General features: G+C 44.1%; 1 protein-coding gene across 1 annotated transcript in view; it reads right to left on the bottom strand.

The window, feature by feature from the left end:
- Positions 1 to 24,205, bottom strand: part of LOC140208511 (NACHT, LRR and PYD domains-containing protein 3-like) — a 48,930-nt gene extending 24,725 nt beyond the window's left edge. Inside the window, 2 exon segments of the mRNA XM_072277234.1 lie at positions 707 to 799; positions 24,113 to 24,205. Coding sequence (XP_072133335.1) covers positions 707 to 767 — 61 coding nt within the window. The 5' untranslated portion in view covers positions 768 to 799; positions 24,113 to 24,205.
- Between the last annotated feature and the right edge of the window lie 321 nt (positions 24,206 to 24,526).

Raw genomic sequence — 24,526 nt, 5'->3', positions numbered from 1 at the left:
TGCTCTAAATGGTGTCCCGAAAACCTTACAGGCACAGGTAAACCGAGACAGTTTGAATGGTTTGATATACTTAAAATTGCATAAGAAAAAGTTAGAGTAAAATTTAGGAACAGTATTCTGGTTAGTTTGACCTCAGTGGTGTGAATAATGTTCAGCCATAGTAAACACTATGACAGGAGAAAGTTGAAAGGATCGAACAAATCCACCAATGAATTGTAAAGGAGAAATTAAGCTGACTGAATCCACTGGAATGTTCTTGGTGATGCAACTAGCAGAATAGTTAAGGCGAGACCAGAGAATGTGGAGCATTTGGATTTTCAGTAACATCCCACATTGGAGATTCATCGGGAAACTTCAACCACCAGGTGCTGGGGATAAAGTATTTATATGGATACGGAATTAGTTGGTCAACATGACATAAAGTAGGGATAAATGGGTTGCTTTCCAAATGGCAGGGAGTGACCTGTGGGTCACTGGAATTAGTGCCAGGACCCGCGCTGTTCAGATGGCGATTTTGACTATGGAGATAACTGTGACATCTCCACATTTGTTTATGAGACAAATCTGGATGCAGTGGTTATATCTGAAGAAATTCTGATGATTGATTTGAACCGGTGTGGGAAGTTGAGATATACATGTCAGGTACAGAGCAGATGCTGAATATGAGATTGCCCAATTTGGTGTCAACAAAATGATTCCTACATACCCATCTGTTTTCCTGATGTTGTAGCTTCTGGAACCCCTCCCTTACTTGCTACTTCAGCCATTTTGAGGATAAGTGTGGGCAGCTTCTGGTTCTCTGTAACAAGCAAAATTAACAGACGGGTCAGACATCAATTAAGGCATAAAGGAGAACTTTGCCATGTCCATTCAGCTACACACTGACAGTAACATGTTCATATCCAATGCAGTCATGATATGGCCTGATCCTTCTGCACACATTCACACCCCCAATCACACAATCCCTGGAGTACCCACGTTGGCCGCATTACCGGCTGATCTGCTCACGCTGTTCAAAGCAAGAACAAGTTTCAGGAACCAGTCCTGTGGCATGGACCCGGAGTGGTGTCATACCGAATTGTGGATCGGTGGAATTTCAATGCAGGTTGGAGAGTCTGAGCAGACAGTACCCACTGCTTTGACCCTCCCACCACTGGTGGCGCTGTGATGATCAACGGACGTCTGTAACAACAGCGAAACCCATAACACTCCTGCTGACCATGCGACTTCCATTCCTCTTGTTGCGGAATTGCGCAGATTTCTTAATCACACCTGATTCTCCTTTCATTTTAACATGGATGTCACTGGCAAGTTTCCATGAAGTTAAATACAGGAGCGATGTTAGAAGGTTTCTAAAGTCTCAGTGGATTAATTTTTGTGCAATTTGCTTTGATGAAACGATTTGCACCATTTCCTCGCCTTTATTAAATCTGTGCCTACTAACAGTGATTATACCTTCACCAACCTTTACATCTGACCTTCATATATATTAAAAAAAAACAGCTCATCCTGTGGACTAGTGCGATACCATGCATCATGATTACACTTAATGCATTTGGTTAAATTTTAATGCATGACTTGTTTATTATCTGATGATCCACTGAAGAGGGAGGGGGACAGCGATTACTGTAATGAAATCTGCCTCCAGGAATCAATGAAAGGCTGCAGATGGGACTGTGAACTTTGAGTATTTGAGTTCGCCTTTCCTTTTGCACGCGGTCCATTAATTTACCAAACTAGGAATTTGCACATTCAAATTGTAGTGGTGCTAATCGTGGTTCAGAACCTGTGGAAGTCAAATTCAAACCTCGGTTATTGACTGGGTTCTTCAAATTAATAAATATTGTGCAGTATTTCCTACTTTCTGAAGACAAGGCTGGGGATAATTTTGACATTTCCAGGCTGGATAAGTTTGTGCTGGAGATAATGTTTACAACGTTCAACCTGACAGTGAAAGGATGATTTGCATTCCCTCTGATGACTGGTGTGTCGTGGGAGATGGAGGATCAGAAGCAACAAGATGACTGTGTGCCAGGGACTCGAGTTCTTTGGGCACAGAGCTCGGAAAAAGCAACACAACTGACTTTTTTAACATCGGAAATCAGCGAGTTGTTTGTTATGTCTCTCCTCTCGCTGCGAAACAGGGACATCTCTTTTTATCCCTTATTAGGGACAGAGAGAGCCTGTGGTATGTCGAATTACCGGGTGAACGAGTAGGCTTTGTCTGTATCTTTACTGATGCTTTGCCAAACGCTTGAGTGCTCGGTGGAGTGTGCGGATGCTTTTTTGCTGGTGGGGAGGGGCGGTCGTTGTTTTGCTGCTGTTTATGCGTGAGTGAGAGGAGCTGCGGGTTGTCTTTGAGTTTCTAACATTTGACTGTCATTCATACTTTGGGGCACTCCTCTGTTCTCGTGGATATTTGCGAAGAAACATACATTTCTCTGACATTAAATGTACCCATTGAAGCCTATAGATATAATTCACTCTTTAACTTAGCAACAGCGTTAACGATCTATCAATTTGTTAATGTTATTTTTCTGGAAATAAAAAGCTACCAGAATATTTGGATTTTGTAAGTAATGGCTTCTCAGGCTCATAAGCTGCATCGCCCCTCAATATATTCCCCCTGGTGAGGCAAATTGATTTTGTGTGCTATTCATTTTCTTTTCGTTATTAGAGAATGTCCTGGTGAAGGAGTTCTGTTCATTCTATTCAGCCATGCTATAGTACGACTAGTACTAATACTACTACTACTACTACTACTACTACTACTACTACTACTACTACCACTACGTCGACTCAGGCCGAGGGGGCCGGCGTCGGGCACGATAACGGACTCTCCACTTCTCCCTGTCCCTCATCAGTGTGTTCAGTTCATCCACATTAGCCGCGCCGCTGTCTTCTAGCAGCATGTTGACCATAGTCTTGGGAGGGCGCCCAGGGCTCATCCTCCCGTGCTTGGGCTCCCATATGATGATAGGCTGGCAGGTAGCTCGGGGTGGCGTAGACAGTGCCCCGCTAGTTGCAGTCTTCTCGCCTGGATTTTAGTGGTGAGCATCGGTAGGTCGTCATAGAGCTCGACGTTCGTCATGTGCTGTTGCCAACTCACGTCAAGAGCCATTCAGAGCATTTGTGTATAGCAACCATCTACAGACTTTAGTATAGTCTTGGTGAGTGTCCATGTCTCGCATCCGTTCGTGAGAATGGACTCTATGACTGCTATGAAAATCCTCTTTTTAAGCCCTCTGGTCAGGTTCGACATCCAGATTTCCTTCATCTCAATCATAGCCCTCCACGCCAGCACCTTCCGCATCTTTATGTCCTTCTCCGAACTCATCATTCTTGATGAGACCGTGCTATAGGCCATGTTCCAAAATATTGGCTAACCGCAATTAACGTGCATCGATTGCAATGTGCTTCACAGCTAGTGTTCTTAACACGTTCTGTCTAGATTACCCCACAGTCATTTTGACAGTGCTCGGTTCATGGCCTTGTTAGTAACGCTTGCTGTGGAAACAGAGAATTGGCCATAATGAAGCCCCGAGTTGCAACACGAAATATCTCTGCATCTCACTCTTGCTGATCCCAGAAGTGTTGGGTTTCTAACTGGGAAATAGACACCAACGTTATTGACCGATCGCTAAAAATACTGCCGGATTTTAAACATATATTTTAAATATTATTGTGAGATGTAGCATTAAAAGAAGCATGTTTTCTTGCAAATCCGTAACACTTCACAATTTTAACTACAATATTGAACTGCTGGGAATTCCATAAATGGCGAGGGACAAATCTGCTTAACAAAATATCGTTTTGGGTGATTTTAAACAGGTCAGTCTGAAAAACATCACCAAGCAACTACCATCAACAGATGATATGCAATACCAGAGGAAACAACACACTGGACCATTGTTACACCACCATCAATAGGCCTACTGTGCTACTCCACGCCCTCACTTCGGGAAGTCTGATCACCTGGCTGTACTTCTACACCCTGAGTATAGGCAGAGACTGAAGACTGCGGCACCAGCAGTGAGGACCAAGAAGGTTTGGACAAGGGAACCACAGGAGCCCCTACAGGACTGCTTTGAATCGGCGGACTGGACTGTATTCAGGGATTCATCTTTGAGTATGCTGTAGTTGTTACTGACTTCATTAAAACCTGTGTGGATGAGTGTGGCCCACAAAGACTGACTGTACATTCCCAAACCAAAAGCCACGGATGAACCAGGAGGTACGTCGTCTGCTGAAGCTAGATCTGTGGCATTCAAGTCTGGCAACCCAGGCCTGTGCAGGGACCAGGTATGGTTTGGGGAGGGCTATTTCAAGAACGAAAAAACAATTTCGAAAGACGTAGGAAGCGACTTCGGATGCACAGCAACTCCGGCAGGGTCTGTACGTCCTAAAAGCGAAACACAATAGCGTGAATGGCGGCGATGCTTCGCTACCAGATGAACTCAATGCCTTCTATGCACGCTTTGAAAGGCAGAACACAACTACAGCCGTGAAAATCCCTGCTGCACCTGATGACCCTGTGATATCTGTCTCAGAGGCCGATGTTAGGCTGTCCTTAAAGAGAGTGAACCCTCGCAAGGCAGAAGGTGCCGATGGCGTACCTGGTGAGGCTCTGAAAACCTGTGCCAACCAACTAGCGGGAATATTCAAGGACATTTTCAACCTCTCACTGCTACGAGCCGAAGTTCCCACTTGCTTCAAAAGGGCAACAATTATACCAGTGCCTAAGAAGAATAATGTGGGCTGCCCTAATGACTATCGCCCGGTAGTTCTCACATCGACAGTGATGAAATGCTTTGAGAGGTTGGTCATGACTAGATTGAACTCCTGCCTCAGCCAGGACCTGAACCCACTGCAATTTGCCTATCGCCACAATAAGTCAATGGCAGATGCAATCTCAATGGCTCTCCACACGGCTTTAGACCACCTGGACAACACAAACACCTACGTCAGGATGCTGTTCATCGACTATAGCTCAGCACTTAATACCATCATTCCCACAATCCTAATTGAGAAGTTGCAGAACCTGGGCCTCTTTACCTCCCTCTACAATTGGATCCTCGACTTCCTAACCAGAAGACCACATTCTGTGCCGATTGGTGATAACATATACTCCTCGCTTATGATCAATTCTAGCGCACCTCAGGGGTGTGTGCTTAGCCCACTGCTCTACTCTCTATATACACATGACTGTGTGGCTGGGCAGAGCTCAAGTACCATCTACAAATTTGCTGATGACACAGGTATTGTTGGTAAAATCTCCGGTGGTGATGAGAGGGCGTACAGGAGTGAGATATGCCAACTAGTGGAGTGGTGCCGCAGCAACAACCTGGCACTCAACGTCAGTAAGACAAAAGAGCTGATTGTGGACTTCAGGAAGGGTAAGACGAAGAAACACATACCAATCCTCATAAAGGGATCAGAAGTGGGGAGAGTGAGCAGTTTCAAATTCCTGGGTGTTAAGATCTCTGAGGATTAACCTGGTCCCAACATATCGATGCAGTTATAAAGAAGGCAAGACAACGGCTATACTTTATTAGGCATTTGAAGAGGTTTGGTATGTCAACAAATACACTCAAAAACTTCTACAGTTGTACCGTGGAGAGCATTCTGACAGGCTGTATCACTGTCTGGTATGGAAGGGCTACTGAACAGGACCAAAAGAAGGTTGTAAATCTAGTCAGATTCATATTGGATACTAGCCTACAAAGTACGCAGGACATCTGCAGGAAGTGGTGTCTCAGAAAGGCAGTGTCCATTTTTAAGGACCTCCAGCACACAGGGCATGTCCTTTTCTCACTGTTACCATCAGATAGGAGGTACAGAAGCCTGAAGGCACACACTCAGCGATTCAGGAACAGCTCGTCCCCTCTGCCATCCGATTCCTAAATGGACATTGAATCTTTGGACATTACCTCACTTTTTACAGTATTTCTGTTTTTGCACTGTTTAAAAAAATCTATTCAATATAAGTATGCCGTAATTGTAATACTCGTTTAGTTATTATTATTTTGTTTATTATTTCTCCCCCTGCTAGATTATATTTTGCATTGAACTGCTGCTGCTAAGTTAACAAATTTGACATCACATGTCGGTGATAATAAACCTGATTCTGACTCTGATCTATACCATTATCTAAATCATTTAAATACAGCATACATAGAAGTGGTCCCAACACCAACCCCTGCAGAACACCATTAGTCGCTGGCGGCCAACAAGAAAATGATCCTTTTATTCTCATTCGCTGCCTCTTACCAATCAGTCAATGCACTAACCATGTTAGTACCATTCCTGTAATACCACGGGCACCTATCTTGGTGAGCAGGCTCATGTGTGGCACCATGTCAAAGGCCTTCTGAAAGTCCAGATATACAACATCCACTGCATCCCCTTTGTCTATCCTACTTGTACTCTCCTCAAAGAATTCCAACAGGTTTGACTGGCAGGATTTTCCCTGAAGGAAACCATGTTGACTATATACTATCTTGTTCTGTGTCACCAAGTACTCCATCACATCATCCTCAACAATTGACTCCAACATTTTCCCAACCACTGAGGTCAGGCTAACTGGTCGATATTTTCCTTTTTGCTGTCTTCTTCTGCTGTTTGGAATTTCAGCTTGTCTCCATCAACTCAACAGAGCACATTTGATCACAATATCATTGCTGGGCGGGATCTTGCCCAGCACAGTTGGCTGTCATGTTTCCCTGCAGTGTAGCAGGAACAATATGTAAAATTATAAAATAGAAACTGCTTTAAACTCAGTACATTAGGGTACTTCTGTGAAAGGAGAAATGTGTAAGACCCAGTTACAGAATTAGACTGTCCAAGGTGCTGCGATCTGCTGTATATTTCCAGCATTCACTTTTTTTACTTTAAATTTCCTGTAACTGTAGTTTTTTTCCTCTTCATTTTAATGCACAGATAGTAACTGATTGCAAAATATCAGCAACACCCCAAACTGTGTAAATGTCCCCCCATCCCCACCGGTTTGTTAGTTCTGAGCTCAGTGGGACCCTGGTGTATACATTCCATACAGTCAATACTCACAGCAACCTTTCCTCCCACTGTCATTCTGTTACATTTGCTGCCGAGGCCACTGTCTCTACGCTGAGAGGCGGTGACCAAAGAGAAATAAAAACAAATATGCAACACTTCTTGCAGCTCTGGTGGGCTGTTACCCTGGAAGCGGAGAAAGTGGCTCGCCAAAAGAAACCGAAAAGGGAAATAACAAGCTGAACATTGTATGCGGCGAGTTTCATTATGCCAAAGGTTAACAGTGCAGCCATTTTGTAACGGTGAAACTAAAATTGTAAAGGCTGTTTTTCACCATGCCTCGTGCTGTATTCAATTAATTCTCTAGTAGTTCTGGCTAACAAAAATGATCATTAATATATTAACCTCTGCCGTAAATATACCCAGTGGCAGCCTCAATCACTATCTGTTGCACCAAAGTCCACACATTGACCACTCTTTGGCTGAAGAAGTTTCTCTCATCTCAGTTTTAAAGGGAAACTTCTTTATTCGGAGGCTGTCCTCTCAGACCACAGACTCCCCATCTGTTGGAAACATCCCTCCATGTCCACTGGATCCAGGCTGTTCAGCATTCCGTCGGTTTAAATAAGACCCCGTCCACCTCTGTACTTCTGAACTCCATAGAGTACAGGTCCAGGGTCATCAAATGTTTGTCGTACATACAGCCTCTCATTACAGGGATTACTGTTGTGAATCATGTGAGCAACAGTTGTACTGAACATATTTCCGGGAATAACTGGGAATGTGGTACCAGGATAATTTGCAGGGGAGAAATGTGGTTTCTTCCTCTAAGTATTTTAAAACAAGTGACTAAGCACAGGCCCAGTTCCCGAGGAACAAAGTTAACGATTTGGGTTCACAACCGTTCGTCAGAATGGCTTCAACCATGTCCCGTTTTTGGTGCAGATCCCCAGCATCTTGAGTTTTTGTGCAGCATTTTACACATTATTTCATATTTACACCAGCTAACTTTGAAATTTTTCCCTCTGTATCTTCCCGTCCCCATCTCTCCGTCTATCGGTTCTCAGAGTTACGGGTTGGATTCCCATCCAGGTATGAATCACAATTCCCACCCGAACAAGAATTGTTCAGATTTCATTGAAATCACTTTGATGTTTATAAACACTAATTCTTATTCACATTCTCCGGAGCCTCACTGGACAGGAACACTGAAACATCAAGTAAGAAACAGCAGGAGGTGGCCATTCAGCCCCTCTAACCATCAACAAGATGACGGCTGCTCTCCAATCTCAGCCTCATTTTCTCGACCCCTTCGGTCCTCACACATCTACCGATCTGTGTTTTATGTGAAGACGATCAGTGGGACTTCAGCGTCCTCCAGCAATCAGCCCGGTGAATTTCTAAAACAAACACTCTCTAACTTCTTAGATAATCCTGTATGGAAATAATTTCCATCTTCTGCAGCCCCGTGTTGCCCCAACCACTCACCTCCCACCCCTGTCACTATTTTCACATTCCCACCTCCCCCCTCACCTGGATCCACCTCTCACTTCCCAGCTCTTGCCCCATCCCCACCCCCACCTCTTTTCTCTGACTATTTCCCGTCCACTCTCAGTCCAGAGGGAGGGTCTCGGCCCGAAATGTTGACGGTCCATTTCCCTCCACAGATGCTGCCCGACCCACTGAGTTCCTCCGGCAGTTTGTTCTTTGGTCTGTATAACCCGTGTTAGTATGGGGAGCGGGATTTTACACCATATTCCCGGTACAATCTCAACAAAGCACAAATAATTGTTATGGTAATTACCATACTTAAACATGATGAAAGCTTGCAAATGCTGAAAATCCAAAACAACACACACAAAATGCTGGAGAAATTCAGCACAACAGGCAGACCACGAGTCTTTTTGGACCACGAGCCTTTTTCATTACTGAGGAGGAGGGGGAAGATATCTGAATAGAAAGGTCGGGGAGGAGAGAGAAGCGACCTGGAAGGTGATAGCTGAATTCAGGTGATGGGTAGGTCAAGGGCTGGAGAAGAAAGAATCAGAGAGTTGTCAATAGGATAAAGGGAAAGAGGGGATCCAGGAGGAAGTAATAGGCTGGTGAGCAGAAATGAAAGTTCAGAGTGGGGAATAGAGAAGTGTGTGTGTGGAGGGGGGGGGGGGGATTGTTTACTGGAAGGATAATTCAATATTCATGCAATCGGGTTGGAGGGTACCCAGATGGAATATAAAGGTGTTGCTCCTCCACTCTGAGGGTGGTCTAATCTTGGCACAAGAGGAGGCCATCGATCGAGACTTCGGAATGGGAATAAGAATTAAATTGTTTGACCACTGCGAAGTCCCCCATGTGCCAGATAATACAGAGATGCTCAACAAAACGGAATCCTAGTTTATGGCGGCACTCACCAATGTAAATGAGTCCGCATCGGGAGCACGGGACACAATAGATGATCCCAGCAGATTCGCAGGTGAAGTGTTGCCTCACTTGGAAGGACTGTTCCGGGTTCTGAATGGATGTGAGGGAGGAGGTGTACGGGTAGGTGTAGTACTCAGGCCGTATGTAGGGATAAGTATCTGGAAGAAGATTAGTGAGGAGGGATGAATGATCAAGGAAATTGTGGAGCGAGTGATCCCTGTTGACCCCTGTTTGTGACATCCGAAACAGATTTGCACAGATTTGCTTAAATGCAATCCTTACATTCATTAGTTATCTCTACATTGCAATATAAACATGATATATTCCAGACAGTGAATGCTCAAGGCATCCGGGCCTCCACGCCGGCTCCTGAGGCCACTGAGGGGTAGTGACCAGAGAGTGATAAAAAATGTTCAACACTCTGCAGCTCTGGTGGGCTGTTACCCTGGTGATGGAGGAAGTGGCTCAGCAGAACCAACTGAAAATAGGAAATAAAGAACTCAACCTCACATGCTCTGAGTTTTATTATGACAACGATGAATACTGAGCTCTCAGTCATTTTGTAATGGGCAGGCTAAAATTGCAATGGCTGTTTTAACCCTGTCTCGAGGTGTATCCAGTAAATCTGTTGGTATTTACATTTCTACAGAACTTTCAGCAGTGCAGAAACTGGTCCAAAATCAAAACACATTGTTCGATGCGGCCGGTCTGTTCCAAATGTCACTATAGGATATTTACATAAGGACATCACACAATGCATTGTGGTGATAACCATTAAGTGTTCTTCTTTGTTCAATTAAGTGGTTAAAAATTCCATTATATTCTTGCGTCTGCAAATACCCTATAACCTCGATCAAACCCTGGCATTGATACAGGTGATATTCAGATCCTGCTACTGCACAGAAGGATGGAAGAGAAGGTCCCCAGATACAACTGAATAGATTGAGGTTGTGACTCAGATCCTACACTCCCCTACTGTTGAAAACATCTTGCCCCTTTCGCACTATCCAGTCCTCGGGATTTCATTCACGTTTCTGTTCCCAGAGTCGCCACCCCTCCATTGCGAACAGGCCCAGAGACACCAAATGCCACTCATACATAAAACCTTTCATTCCAGAATCACTCTTGTAAAACTGTTATGTACACATTTCCATGAATAGCAGACAAGCTGGTTGCAGGATAATCTATTGATTCCTTGGAGCGCAGGAGAATGAGGGGGGAGATGCTAGCAGGGGTTCCCAGACATTTTTTTTTGTCATGGACCCCTACCATTTACGGGAGGATCTGTGGACCCCAGGTTGGGAACCCCTGCTGGAGGTAAACAAACCTATGATGGTGTAAATAGGGTGAATGTTGGCAGGCTTTTGCCCTTCATGCTCAGTGTGGTCATAGGCTTAGAGTAAAAAGTGAAATATCTAAAGGGAATCGAAGTAGGAACTATTTCACTCAGAGGGTGGCACGAATGCGGATGCAGGTTTCAAATGCAGTATTTAGGAGACGTTTGCATGTGTACATGGATGAAGGAGGTATCGAGGGATATGGTCTGGGTGCATGTGGATGGGTTCAGGCAGAGGAAGGCACAGACTAGATGGGCCGAAAGCCCTCTTTCTGTGCTGAAAGGGAACGAATTTAAATTGAACGTCCTACACAAGTCTATTTCCCAGGAGACTTAAATCATTTCAACGTAATGTTTGAAAATGCTGCAAATACAAGAAACACTACAGATAAAGAGGATAAAAGTTAATGCTTCAGCTCCAACTCCCTGTGTCGGAATGGTTTCAAACATTTTCGGATCTGATTTCAGGTCTCGAACAACTTGAATATTTCTTTATTTTCCAGCTGCTCAAAGACAGGCGACAGGAGCGGGAACTTCCAGACACGGTGAAAATACTGAACCCGAGGTAGATAACCAACGATGCAAACACTACACAGCCTGTTCCAGATACTCATTCGCTCTGTGTACTGATATTACCTCTCAGGTCTCTCTGATCTCTACGCTCGTTTGTATCTGTGCCCTTTGACTTTGGGCTCCCCAACCCTGGGGAACAATCCTTGGTCTATTTGACTGGGCATCAACGGCATTGCAGACTGCGTTAGGGAAAATAGCTTTGACTGTACCAGTGATGCCCCCCATGCTCTAAACGATGCTTGACCTACCTGCCGCATTTTATACATTATTTCATATTTACACCAGCTACATTTCTTTTAATGTTTCCATGGTACTTTCGCCGTCCCCATCGCTCTCCACACCCCAACCCGTCTCAGAGTTATGGGTTCGATTTCCATCCCCATCTGACACACAATTCAGACCTGAATGGATATTGTGCAAGTTTCATTCAACCAAATTCTATGTTCATAAACACTAATTTCTATTCACATTCCTCTGGGGCCTCACTGGACAGGAACACTGAAACATCAAGTGAGAAACAGCAGAAGTTGGCTAGTCAGCCCCTCCAACCATCAACAAGATGACGGCTGCTCTTCCATCTCAGCCATACGTTCCTGCCCAATCTTCATTTCCTCGATCCCTTCAGTCTGCACACATCTGCCGACCTGTTTCATGTCAAGGCGATCAGTGATCATCATCGTCCTCCAGGGATCAGTCTGCTGAATCTCTAAAACAAATACTCTCTAATCTCCTTGATAATCCTCCATGGAATTAAAATCCATCTTCGGCAACCCCGTGTTGCCCCAACTACTCACCTCCCACCCATCATTATTTCCACCTTCCCACCTCCCCCTCACCTGGATCCACCTCTCACTCCCCAGCTCTTGCCCCATCCCCACCCCTCACCTCTTTTCTCTGACTATTTCCCGTCCACTCTCAGTCCAGAGGGAGGGTCTCGCCCCGAAATGTTGACGGTCCATTTCCCTCCACAGATGCTGCCCGACCCACTGAGTTCCTCCGGCAGTTTGTTCTTTGGTCTACATAACGAAATGTGTTAGTATGGGGAGCAGAATTTTAACACCATATTCCAGATATAATCTCAACAAAGCCTAAACAATTGTTACGGTAATTACCACACTTAAATATGAGAAAGCCTGCAAACGCTAGAAATCCAAACAATACACACAAAATACTGGAGGAACTCAACACATCAGGCAGTATCTATGGAAAAGAGTAAACCGTCGACATTTCAGGCAAAGAGCCTTCCTCATTACTGAGGAGGAGGGGGAAGATATCTGAATAAAAAGGTAAGGGAGGGGAGAGAGGCGAGCTGGAAGGTGTCAGGTGAAGGCAACTGTAGGACAGGTCAAGGGCTGGAGATGAAAGAATCAGAGACTTGTCAATAGGAGAAAGGGAAGCGGGGGGGGGGGGGGTGCGGGGGGAGGATCCAGGGAGAAATAATAGTTTCGTGAGGGTAAGTTAAAGTTCAGATTGGGGAATAGAGGAGTTTTTTTTGGGGGAGGATGGGAATTGTTTACTGCAAGGATAATTTAATATTCATTCAATCATTTTGGAGGGTACCCAGATGGAATATAAGGTGTTGCTCCTCCACTCTGAGGACGGTCTCATCTTGGCACAAGAGGAGGCCACCGATCGAGATGTGGGAATAGGAATCAGAATTAAATTGTTTGATCACTGCGAAATCCCCCATGTGCCAGATAATACAGAGATGCTCAACAAAAGGGAATCCTAGTTTATGGCGGCACTCACCAATGTAAATGAGTCCGCATCGGGAGCACGGGACACAATAGATAAGCCCAGCAGATTCGCAGGTGAAGTGTTGCCTCACCTGGAAGGACTGTTTTGTGTCTGAGTGGAGGTGAGGGAGGGGGTGTCCGGGTAGGTGTAGGACTCAGGCCGCTTGCAGGGATAAGTGGATGGAGGGAGATTAGAGAGGAGGGATGAATGAACAAGGGAATTGTGGAGGGAGTGATCCCTGTTGAAGGAAGAAGGCGGTAGCGAGCGAGGAAGGTAAGGATATGTTTAGATGTAATATCTCTTTGGATAACACTGTGCCAGTTCCGTAATCCGGAAGTCCCATCCCAGGATTATAGCCCAAGCACCAACACTCCCAGGACTCTTTCCTGTTAGTAATATTCAGCAGTGTCTCGTGTAATCCCACTTCTAAAATTAACACTCCGCTCCATCCCATAACAGGGCTAGAACCCGATAATGATTTAACCGGGTGGGGAACCCGGACCATGGGTCACCAGTGGGTGGGAATATATTTTAACTTGTCTCCAGCAGGTCAGTTGAGCACATATATTTATTAACTTATTGCGGAGCGGGACCTGGATCAGTGCAATTCACCGTCACATCTCCCACAGTGAAACAATAAGAAAATGCTTTTAATATAAAATTGAAAATAAATCACTGGAAACTCAGTACAGGTTTTTGCCATTGTTATGCACAAATATTGCTGACTGCAAGATGTTTGTGACATCCTGAAGAGATTTGCATAAATGCAATCCCTACATTAATTCGTTATCTCTTTATTGCAATAGAAACATCATATATTCCGTACAGTGAATGCTCAAGGCATCCAGACATCCACACCGGTTTCTGAGGTCACTGAGGGGCGGTGACCAGAGAGTGATAAAATGTTCAACACTCCTTGCAGCTCTGGTGGGCTGTTACCCTGGTGATGGGGGAAGTGGCTCAGCAGAACTAACTGAAAATAGGAAATAAGGATCAACTCACATGCTCTGAGTTTCATTATGACAAAGATGAATACTGAACCCTCAGCCATTTTGTAATGGGGAAGCTAAGATTCCAATGTCTGTTTTAACCCTGTCTCGAGGTGCATCCAGTAAATCTGTTGGTATTTCCATCTCCACAGAACTTCCAGTAGTGCAGAAGCTGTTCCAAAATCAAATCCACGTTGTTGGATGCGGCCTATCCACTCCAGATGGCAACTATGGGATATTTACAAAAGATGTCACACAATGCTTCATGTTGATAACCATAAAGTTTAATTGTTTGTTCAATTAAGTGGTTAAAATGCCATTATATTCTTGAGTCTGCAAATAGCTTATATCAATGATCGACCGCAGGCATTGATACAGGTTCAATTCAGATGTGGCTACTGGACAGAATGATGGAAGGGAAGGTCCCCAGGTACAATTGAATGGATTGAAATTGTGACCTCAGTTACTAGACTCCCCTGCTGTTGAAAACATCTTGACCCTATCCACTCTATCTAGACCTCTGGAGTTCATTGGGGTTCCTGTTCCGAGAGTCACCACCCCTCCATTGAGAACAGGCCCAGAAACACCAAATGCTCCTCATACATAAAACTTTTTATTCCAGAATCACTCTTGTGAACTTTGTAAACAACAACTGTAATGGGTGCTTTTCCAGGGATACAGACAATTTGGTGGCAGAATAATTTATTGAGCCAAATATTTCTCACTGCCCAATTAACTGTCAGAAAAGATCAGCGTGCTATCTAGACAAGGAACCGAAAGGGATGGGGTAGATCTTCAATACCTTTTGTTTGCCTGTATTTATTTGGGAGAGAGATACAGAGAATATAGAAATCGGGAAACGTTAATCTTGTTATGGATTGTATACAGATTGCGGAACAGGTGCTTGCTGAATTAGAAAAGTTAAATCCCCAGGGCCTGACAAAGTGTACCTCGGACCCTGTGGGAGGCCTGCAGAAACTGCTCGAACACTGGCAGAGACATTTAAAATGTACAGAGCTATGAGTGATATGCCAGAGGATGGGAGGATAGCTGGTTTTGCTCATTTAGGCCAGAGAGGCTCGAAAGGTAAGAAGGGATATTATAGGCACGTGATCCTGACATCAGTCTTGGGTCTGTCATTGGATCCTGACGTCAGTCTTGGGTCTGTCATTGGATCCTGACATCAGTCTTGGGTATGTCATTGGAAGGTATTTTAATAAACAGAATTTATAAAATTTCGAAAGACCGGGCCTGATGAGAGATAGTCAGCCTGACAGGTCATGTCTAATCAAATTATTCAAATATTTGAGGAAGTTATCAAGAAGTTTGATGAAGGTAATGTGGGTGTCATTGCCTACATTGATATTAACAGGGCGTTTGAAAAAAGTTCTGTATGGGAGGCTGGTCCAAAAGGGAAAGGTCCTTAGAATTCAGGATGAAGCGAGTGCAGAAGCCACAGAGTGCTTGCAAATGGTTGTCTCTCCGAACGTAGGCATGAGACTCGCGGAGTGCTGCAGGTATTGATATTAATGAGTTAGATAACAGATGGAAATGCGGCAAACTGGAGCAGAAAATATGTGAATGGTCCCCGAGGTTATAAGTTTGACTTTAACCTCACAATGTAACTTGTTACGACCTTGCACCACATGGCTACCTGCTCTTTAGTTTCTCTGGAACCATAATGCTTTGTTACACTCTGTTATTGTTTACTTTATATCACCTGAATGTCCTGTTGTGCTCTATTGATCTGTATGGATGAGATGCTAAACAGGGTTTTCATTGCACCTCGGTACATGAGAATAATAAGCAGGTTTCCTATTTGAATTGTGTGGAGATTATGGACAGGCTGGGCCCAAAATTCAAAAAAAAAAAACAATAACAACTGAGTTGCAAAGAGGGTTGCAGTGGTTGTGCAATTTCCTTACAGGTTAATATACAGGTTTAGTTGATGGTGGAGAAGGCAAATGCGATCTTTGCATTCATTTGAAGAGGACTGTAATATAAAAGAAAGGATGGACTGTTGAGAATTTATAAAGTCCTGATGAGGCAACCCTTAGAGTATTCTTAGCAGGTTTGAGCCCCTAACATGAGAAAAATGTGTTAAAAATGGAGAGGATTAAAAGGCGGTTCAGGAAAATGATTCCAGGTTTGATTTCAAAGAACGTGTTCCCGTGATGTACTATTCTATGTTCCATGGGATGTTCTATCTCCATTCGACCATACCATATAGGAGCAGAATTAGGCCATTTAGCCCATCGAGTCTACTCCACAATTTCATTATGTCTGATCCAAGTTTCCTGTCATTCCCAGTCTCCTACCTTTTCACCACACCCTTTCATGGCCTGATCAATCAGCGATCTATCAACCTGTGTCTGAAATATACACAAAGATTTGGTCACAACAGCTACCTGTGGGGGAAAAATAAACTTCCACAGATTCGACATTCCATGGCAAAATAAATTCCTGCTCACACCGTTCTGATAGGACGCCCCTCTATTTTGGGGTAGAGTCATCTGCTCATAGACTCTGCTACCAGAGGAACCATCATCTCCACATAAACTCTGTCAAGGCTTTGCACCAGTCGATAGGTTTCAATACGGTCACCCTTCCTTCCTCGGAATTCCAGTGAACACTGGCCCAGAGCCATCAAACGCTGTTCATATGACAAGCCAATCAATCGTGGAAGCATTTCCGTGAGCAGCCTTTGAACCCCATACAGTTTCAGCACATTCCTTTCGAAGTTAAGAAGCCCAAAACTGCTCACAATACTCCAAGTGTGGCCTGGATATTATAAAGTTTCAACATTGCATTCTTGCTTTTATATTGTAATCCTCTTGAAATGAATGTTAACATCGCCTTTGCCGTCCTCACCACAGCCCCAACCTGCAAATTAATCATTAGGGAATCCTGCACAAGGACCTCCAAGTACCTTTGAACCTCATTTTTCTGTTGTATTTAGAAAATAACTAACCCTTTCATCTCGTCTATCAAAGTGCATGACCATACTCTTCTTGACACTGTATTCCACTTTTTGACCAGTTTCCTAATCTGTCTATGTCCTTCTGTTGCCTTTCTAATTCCTCAAAGTCACATGTCCCTCCACCTTTCTTCACACTGTCTGCAAACTGTGCAACAAAGCCATCAATTCCATCGCCCAAATATTTAACATATAACGTAAAAGAATCGGTCCCAACACGGGCCTTTGTGGAATATCACTAGTCACTGGGAGAAATTCAGAAAAGTTTATTTTATTCCCACGCTTTGCCCCATTACAATCAACCACTGCTTTAAGAATACCAAAATCTGTCTTGCAATACCATGATCTCGTCGCTTGTCAAGGAACCTTATATGTGGCAGAGTAAAGAAGACCTTCTGAAAATCCAAATACACAGCACCAACTGCTTCTCCTTTGTCTATTATGCTTGTTATTTCTTCAAAGAACTCCGTCAGATTTATCAGGCAAGATTTTCCCTTGAGGAAATCCAGTAGACTATGGCCCACTTTATGACGGGTCTCCAAGTACCCTGAGACCGCATCCTTAATAATCGACACCAATATCTTCCCAAATACTGAGGTCAGAGAAACTGGCATATAGGTTCCCAAACACGAGGTAATCTGCAGATGCTGGAAATTCAAGCAACACATTCAAAGTTGCTGGTGAACGCAGCAGGCCAGGCAGCATCTCTAGGAAGAAATACAGTTGACGTTTCAGGCCGAGACCCTCGGTCAGGACAAATCCTCCAACTTCCCACAAATTGCTGCTCTGCTGGCATCTCATCATTTCCAATCAATTCTGGCAAATTCCCCTCTCATGCCTCTGTAGTTCCCACCATTGTAATGCTGCTACTTCTGTAATATCAATTGGTCTGTCTTTAGCTTCTCCTTCTTTAGTTTCTATTTGACTCCCACTAGCTGACAGACAGGGGACAGTAAGAGGGACTTTCCAAACACGGATTGAACACTAAACCCCGGGTCCATGTTTACTGCTGCAATCATGGAACAGCCCATTAACTCACAGCCTCTCACTGTGAGGGAAGGAATGGCAACTCATTCTCTTCTTGTTTCCAAAGGAACTCCAGAGCCAAACATCTGAGCACAAAACATTAATACTAACGCATCATTTCATACGCCTGGGCAGCTTGAAAGACGGTTCCATTATATATGTGTCAAAACCTGTATGGTATTCCAGGATCCGTCCTCACTGGATCCCAACCCACCCCCAAGATTTTCGCAAGTCTACCCCCTGTCTCACACAGGATAGTGTAATCAGAATTCCTCGCAAACTGTTGTCCGAGTCGTCTGCTTCATTGCGGAAGGAGGAATGCCCAATGTCATCTGTAGAAGCAGTGAGCTCGGGGGAAATCCAAACAGTGGGAATTCCATATTCCTGGACCCCCATCCCAGGATTATAACGAATGGGCCAGCACTCCCAGGACTCTTTACTGCCGCTAATGTGCCGCGGTGTCTCAGCTATTCCCAGTTCAAACACTAACACTCCTACACCAACCCGTGACCGAATTGTAACCTGAGGAACCTGTGTCTGGACGGGGGTCGAGGTTGTGTTCCGGCCCGTGGTTCAAAAATGGCCCGGGATACATTTCAGCTTGTCTCCACATATAAATTGGACATGTTGTTGATTATATTATTGTTGAGCGGGTTCTACACCATGTCATTTAGCTGCCACGTTTCCCGTAGCGGAACAGGAATGATATATTTTTAACATTAAATAATAAATGTAGCCCTGGAAAGAAAGTATCGAGATTTTTCTTTTCTTTTGATTCACAAATATTGAATGATTGCAATTGTTTGTGACATTATAAAAAGATTTGAAAAAATACAATCCCAACATTCATTCATCATCTCTTCATTCCAGCACAGACATTGTATATTCCAACAGTAAATGCTCACAGCATACTGGATCCACACTGGAACCAGAAGCCACCGTCTCTCCGCTAAGGGGCCAATCAGGAATCTATCCTTTCATGCTCTGAACGATCAGGAATCTATCAAACTCTGTCTTAAATACACACAACGATTTGGCCACCACAGCTGCCTGTGCAAAAAAAAAAAAAAAAAAAAAAAATATCCACAGATTGGACATGCCATGGCAAAATAAATTCCTGCTCACCCCGTTCTAATAGGGCGCCTATTATTCTGAGGTAAACTAACCCACCAGAGGAACCATCATCTCCACATCAACTCTATCAAGGCTTTTCACCATTCGATAGGTTTCAATAAGGTCAGCCTTCATTCCTCTGAATTCTAGTGAATACTGGCCCAGAGCCATCAAACGCTATTCATACGACAAGCTATTCAATCGTGTAATCATTTCCGTGAACAACTTTTGAACCCTATACAATTTCAGCACATTTCTTTCGACATTTAGAGGCCTAAACCTGTTCACAACACTCCAAGTGCGGCATCACCAGTGCTTTATAAAGTTTCAACATTACATCCTTGCTTTTATATTCTTTTCCACTTGAAATACATGCTAACATTGCATTTGCCTTCCTCACCTTGCCTCAACCTGCAAAATAATCATTAGAGAATCCTGCACAAGGACGCTTAAGTCCCTTTGCACCTCCGTTTTCTGCTGTATTTAGAAAATAGCTAACCCTTTCATTTCTTCTAACAAAGAGCATGACCATACACTTCTCGACACTGTATTCCACATCTTGATCAGTTTCCTAATCTGTCCATGTCCTTCTGTAGCCTTTCTAATTCCTCAAAACCACATTCCCCTCCACCTACCTTCATACTGTCTGAAAATTTGCAACAAAGCCATCAATTCCATTGTCCAAATCTTTGACATATAACGTAAAAGAATCGGTCCCAACACAGGCCCTTGTGGAATATCACTAGTCTCTGGGAGAAATTCAGAAAAGGTTTCTTTTGTTCCCACGCTTTTCTCCCTGCCAATCAACCACTGCTTTATCCATGTCAGAATCTTTCTTGTAATACCGTGATCTCGTCACTTGTTAAGCAACCTTATGTGCGGTAGCGTAACGAAGATCTTCTGAAAATCCAAATACACAGCATCAACCGATTCGCATTTGTCAATCATGCTTGTTATTTCTTCAAAGAACTTCATCCGATTTGTCAGGCAAGATTTTCCCTTGAGGAAATCATGCCAACTACGACCTATTTAATGACGGGTCTCCAAGTACCCTGAGACCACATCCTTAATAATCGACTCCAATATCTTCCCACCTACTGAGGTCAGACAAACTGGCATATGGGTTCCCTTCTGTCCTATTCCTTTCTTAAAGGTGAAGTGACATTTGCAATTTTCCAGTCTTCCGGAACCATTACAGAAGCTAGTGATTCTTGAAAGAACATTATTAATGTCTCACCATATCTGCAGCCCCCGCTTTTAGAATTCTCGGTCAGGCTATCTAGTTCAGGTGAGATATCTAACTTCAGACGTTTCAGTTTCCCAAGAAATATCTCTCTAGCTATGGTAACATCACACACTTGATGTTCCCGACACCTGGAGTTTCAGGTATCCTGCTAGTGTCTTCCTGCACGAAGACTGGTGCAAAATACTTATTCAGTTCGTCCGCCATTCCTTGTCCCCATTTACTACATCCCTGGTAACGTATTGCAGCGTTCTGATATCCAGCCATGCCTCTCTTTCACACTTAATGTATCTGAACAAACATTTAGAAACCTCCTTAATATTATTGGCTCGTTTACTTTGGTATTTTACCTTTACTTTTTTACACAAACAACAGGAATTCTGCAGATGCTGGAAATTCAAGCAACACACATCAAAGTTGCTGGTGAACGCAGCAGGCCAGGCAGCATCTCTAGGAAGAGGTACAGTCAACGTTTCAGGCCGAGAACCTCGGCCTGAAACGTCGACTGTACCTTTACTTTTTTAACAACTTTTGTTGCCTTCTGTTTGTCTCCACAGATAAATTGATTATATTGATGATTATTTTATTATTGGATGGGATCTACACCAGGTCAGTTAGCCACCACTTTTCCCGTAGTGGAACAGGAAAATTATATTTTAGTATTGAGCAGTAAATATAGCCTTGGAAACAGAGTATAGAGATTTTTCTCTTCTTTTAATTCACAAATATTGACTGACTGCAAGATGTTTGTGACCTTCTAAATAGATTTGCATAAATACAATCCCAACGTTCATTAGTCATCTCTTTATTCCAGCACAGACATCATATATTCCAGACAGTAAATCCTCGAAACCACACTGAATCCTGAGGCCACTGTCTCTCCGCTAAGGGGCTCTGACTACAGAGTGATAAAAATCCTCAACACTCCTTGAAGCTTTGGTGGGCTGTTTCCCTGGTGACTGAGGAAGAGACCCACCAGAACTTAACGAAAAAGGAAGCAACATTCAACCTCATATTTACTGAGTTTCATTATGACCACAGTGAGTACTGAACACTCAGCCAATTTGTAATGGTGAAACTAGTATACCAGTTGCTGTTTTAACCCTGTCGAGGTGCATCCAGTAAATCTGCTGGTAGTTCCAACTCTACGGAACTTCAGCAGTGCAGAAGCTGTTCCAAAATAAAGCACTTCGTTCAATACGATAAGTCTGCTTCAAACGTCGGTTATCTGTTATTTAAAAAGTACATTATATTGTGGTGATATTAATGAAGTTTTCGTCTTTGCTTAGTTAAGCTATTAAAAATTCTATCAAATTACTGTACCTTTGAATAACGTAAAACTACATTTGACAATACAATCAAGTTTGGCCCCTGCGACTGGATAGAATGATGGAGGAGAAAATTTTTCTAGATACAGCTGAATGGCTCTCAGTTCCTAGACTCCACTGCTGATGAAAACATCTTCACCCGTCCACTCTATCGAAACATCAGTATCTGGTAGGTTTCAGTGAGGTTCCTACTCCCAGCGCCCCCATCCCTCCTTTGAGAACAGGCGCAGGGACAACAAATGTATCACATAGATAAAGCTTTTCATTCCAAGAATCTTTCTTGTAGACTTTGTGAAGAACTACTGGGATCAAAACATTTCCATGAGTAACAAACTTCTTGGTGGCAAGATAAATAAGAAAATAAAAACCTGTGGTTCCCTTCCTGCCCGATTAACTGGACAAAAGAACTTCTGAGAATCAGAGTGCTAAACTATGCAAGGAACCAAACGAGATGGGGAAGACCTTCAGTGTTTCTTTTCCGTGTCTACATGTGCTGAGGAGACAGATATAGAGACGATAGAAGTGTGGAAACGTTCGTCAAGTCACGGATTGTATACAGTTTACAGAACAGGCGCTTGCTCTGTTGAGGCGCATTGGGATGGATAAACCTCCAGGGCCCGACAACATGTTTCCTCTGAGCATTTGGGACGTTAGTGAAACGCCTAATTTCGATTCATTCTCCTACAGCGCAGAAGCAGGTCTTTCAGCCCGTCCGTGCCAATCCCTGCAATGTCCCATCCACCTGCACCTGTGTAATTTACCTTGGATTCTTTCAAACGGTAAAGACTCGCTTTTTTCCCACCCCTTATCTCCTACCTACCAACTACTTCTTTATCCATGCTAGAATTTTTCTGGTCATAACCGTGGCTCGTAGCTTGTGCGTCTTACCCTACCAGATGCTGCATTTAATTAAACCTCTGGTAGTTCTAGCTAACGAAAAACGATTTCTGGAAAGCTCAGTGAGATAGGAGATGCAAGATAATATTTCACAATGAAGTCAAATGTTGGATGAAGCACTGTACCTCAATGAGGTGGGTACACACGGGCTGGAGAGAGGTTGCACAAGATGTGAGTGATTGAGGAGATGGAACCATGTGGGTGAGGGATCAAGGACAGTCACTGGTGGCCATGCAGCAATGTACGGCTACTGAATAATAGGATAGAAAGAGATCCTAAAATGACAAACCTCGATCAAACAACAATAACTTTGGCTTAGGCACATTGCCCCTCCCCAAACCTTATCAAAGCGCCGTAGAAAGTATCCCATCCGTCTACATAACGCCTTCATAAGTCTGCTGCTCTACATTTGACTGAAAGGAACTACAGAAAACTGTGGGCATAGCTGAGGACATGACAGAAACCAGACTCCCCTCCCTGGACTGTGACTGCACTTCCCATTGCAACAGTAAAGCAGGCAACACCAAAGATCCTCATAACCCTCGATATTCTCTCTTCTCAGCCGGGTCGAAGATTTAAAACAACATTGAAAACACACAGCACCAGGCTCCAGGAAACCTTTCAAGCTGCTGTTGTAAGCACATTGAATATTCCCCAGTATGATAAGTTGGACCCTGGATCTCACCGTCTAACTCGATGCACACTTCACTGTCTCTGTAACCATAACGCTTTGCTACACTCTGTTATTGTTTTACCTTATATCACCTCGATGTGCTGTTATATTGATCTGTGTGGATGATATGCAACACCCGTTGAAGGAAGGCTTAACTGAAGATTAGAAAATTCGAGAAGCCCAGATACATCGAAAAGGCTTATTTTTCGCATTTAATGGGGTTAAAAAACCGGAAACATTGGCTGCACTTCGGCAAGTCGGAACGGTGGCATGGATTCAACAAAAATAAACACAACGATGGCCACCCAAAACGAGAGGTCGTGAGAGATCTGGATCTCACTGCCTTGTCTGAACGGGTGAAAGGTGGATCTACTGAGGCAGATGGAACAGTGTCCCGAAGGTGCGATTACCCGGTTTAACCTTCTCTGTCTGCAAGAACACAACAGGTGGACGGGCCCTGGAATGATTTAAAACAATTGTAGACTGTGGCTATCGATCCAGATGAGGTTTGGACCCGATGCGGGGCTGGGTGATGGAGGAAATGTTCCCGGGATAAACCTCAATGGATGAGTGCAGTCTCGGTTTCACCACCCCATCACGCTCCTAGGACCAGGACAAGAGGGGCTGAGCGGTGGCTCATCTCAGTCGGTATGTTCTGAAGGTCCTACAACACAGACCGACCCCGGCAGGTTCTTCCAGCGAGCGCACAGAGGCTGCCAGATCCGGGGAAGTTAACTGCATTCACTACCTTACATTAGACATCCACCCTCGGGACCAGCCTCAATACTCACCGATGAGAACGTGCTCTCTTCACGCTCGGACAGTGAACCCTTCCCCCTGATTCTCGACTCCGGGAGTGATGATCCTCTCCCAATCTGCATCCTACAGACGATCCGCCGCCGCCGACCCGCTCCAACACAGAACTGAAGGAAAGTCAGGACTGTAATTTACGTCATCAGAGCTGGGGGCGGAGCCTCGGGAACAAGGCAGATCTGCGGTGAAAAAGGAGCGGGAAAGGGGCTCACGTGACTTTCACACACATGTGCGTCCATGAAATTCTGCAAGATTTTGCAACGTTCGCCGTCAGCTGAGATTCTAACAACAAAAAATATAAGAACATGCGAATATAGCACAGAGCTTGTAGCCGTGTTTAGATATATGTGTTTGCGTATCGTGCAAACAGATCGACAGAGGGTGCAGTCATC

This window comes from Mobula birostris, chromosome 13, assembly GCF_030028105.1.
Source record: "Mobula birostris isolate sMobBir1 chromosome 13, sMobBir1.hap1, whole genome shotgun sequence".
In the NCBI taxonomy this organism is placed as follows: Eukaryota; Metazoa; Chordata; class Chondrichthyes; order Myliobatiformes; family Myliobatidae; genus Mobula; species Mobula birostris.
The sequence above is the reverse complement of the archived record's forward strand: the minus strand, read 5'-3'. Positions and strand labels throughout refer to the sequence as shown.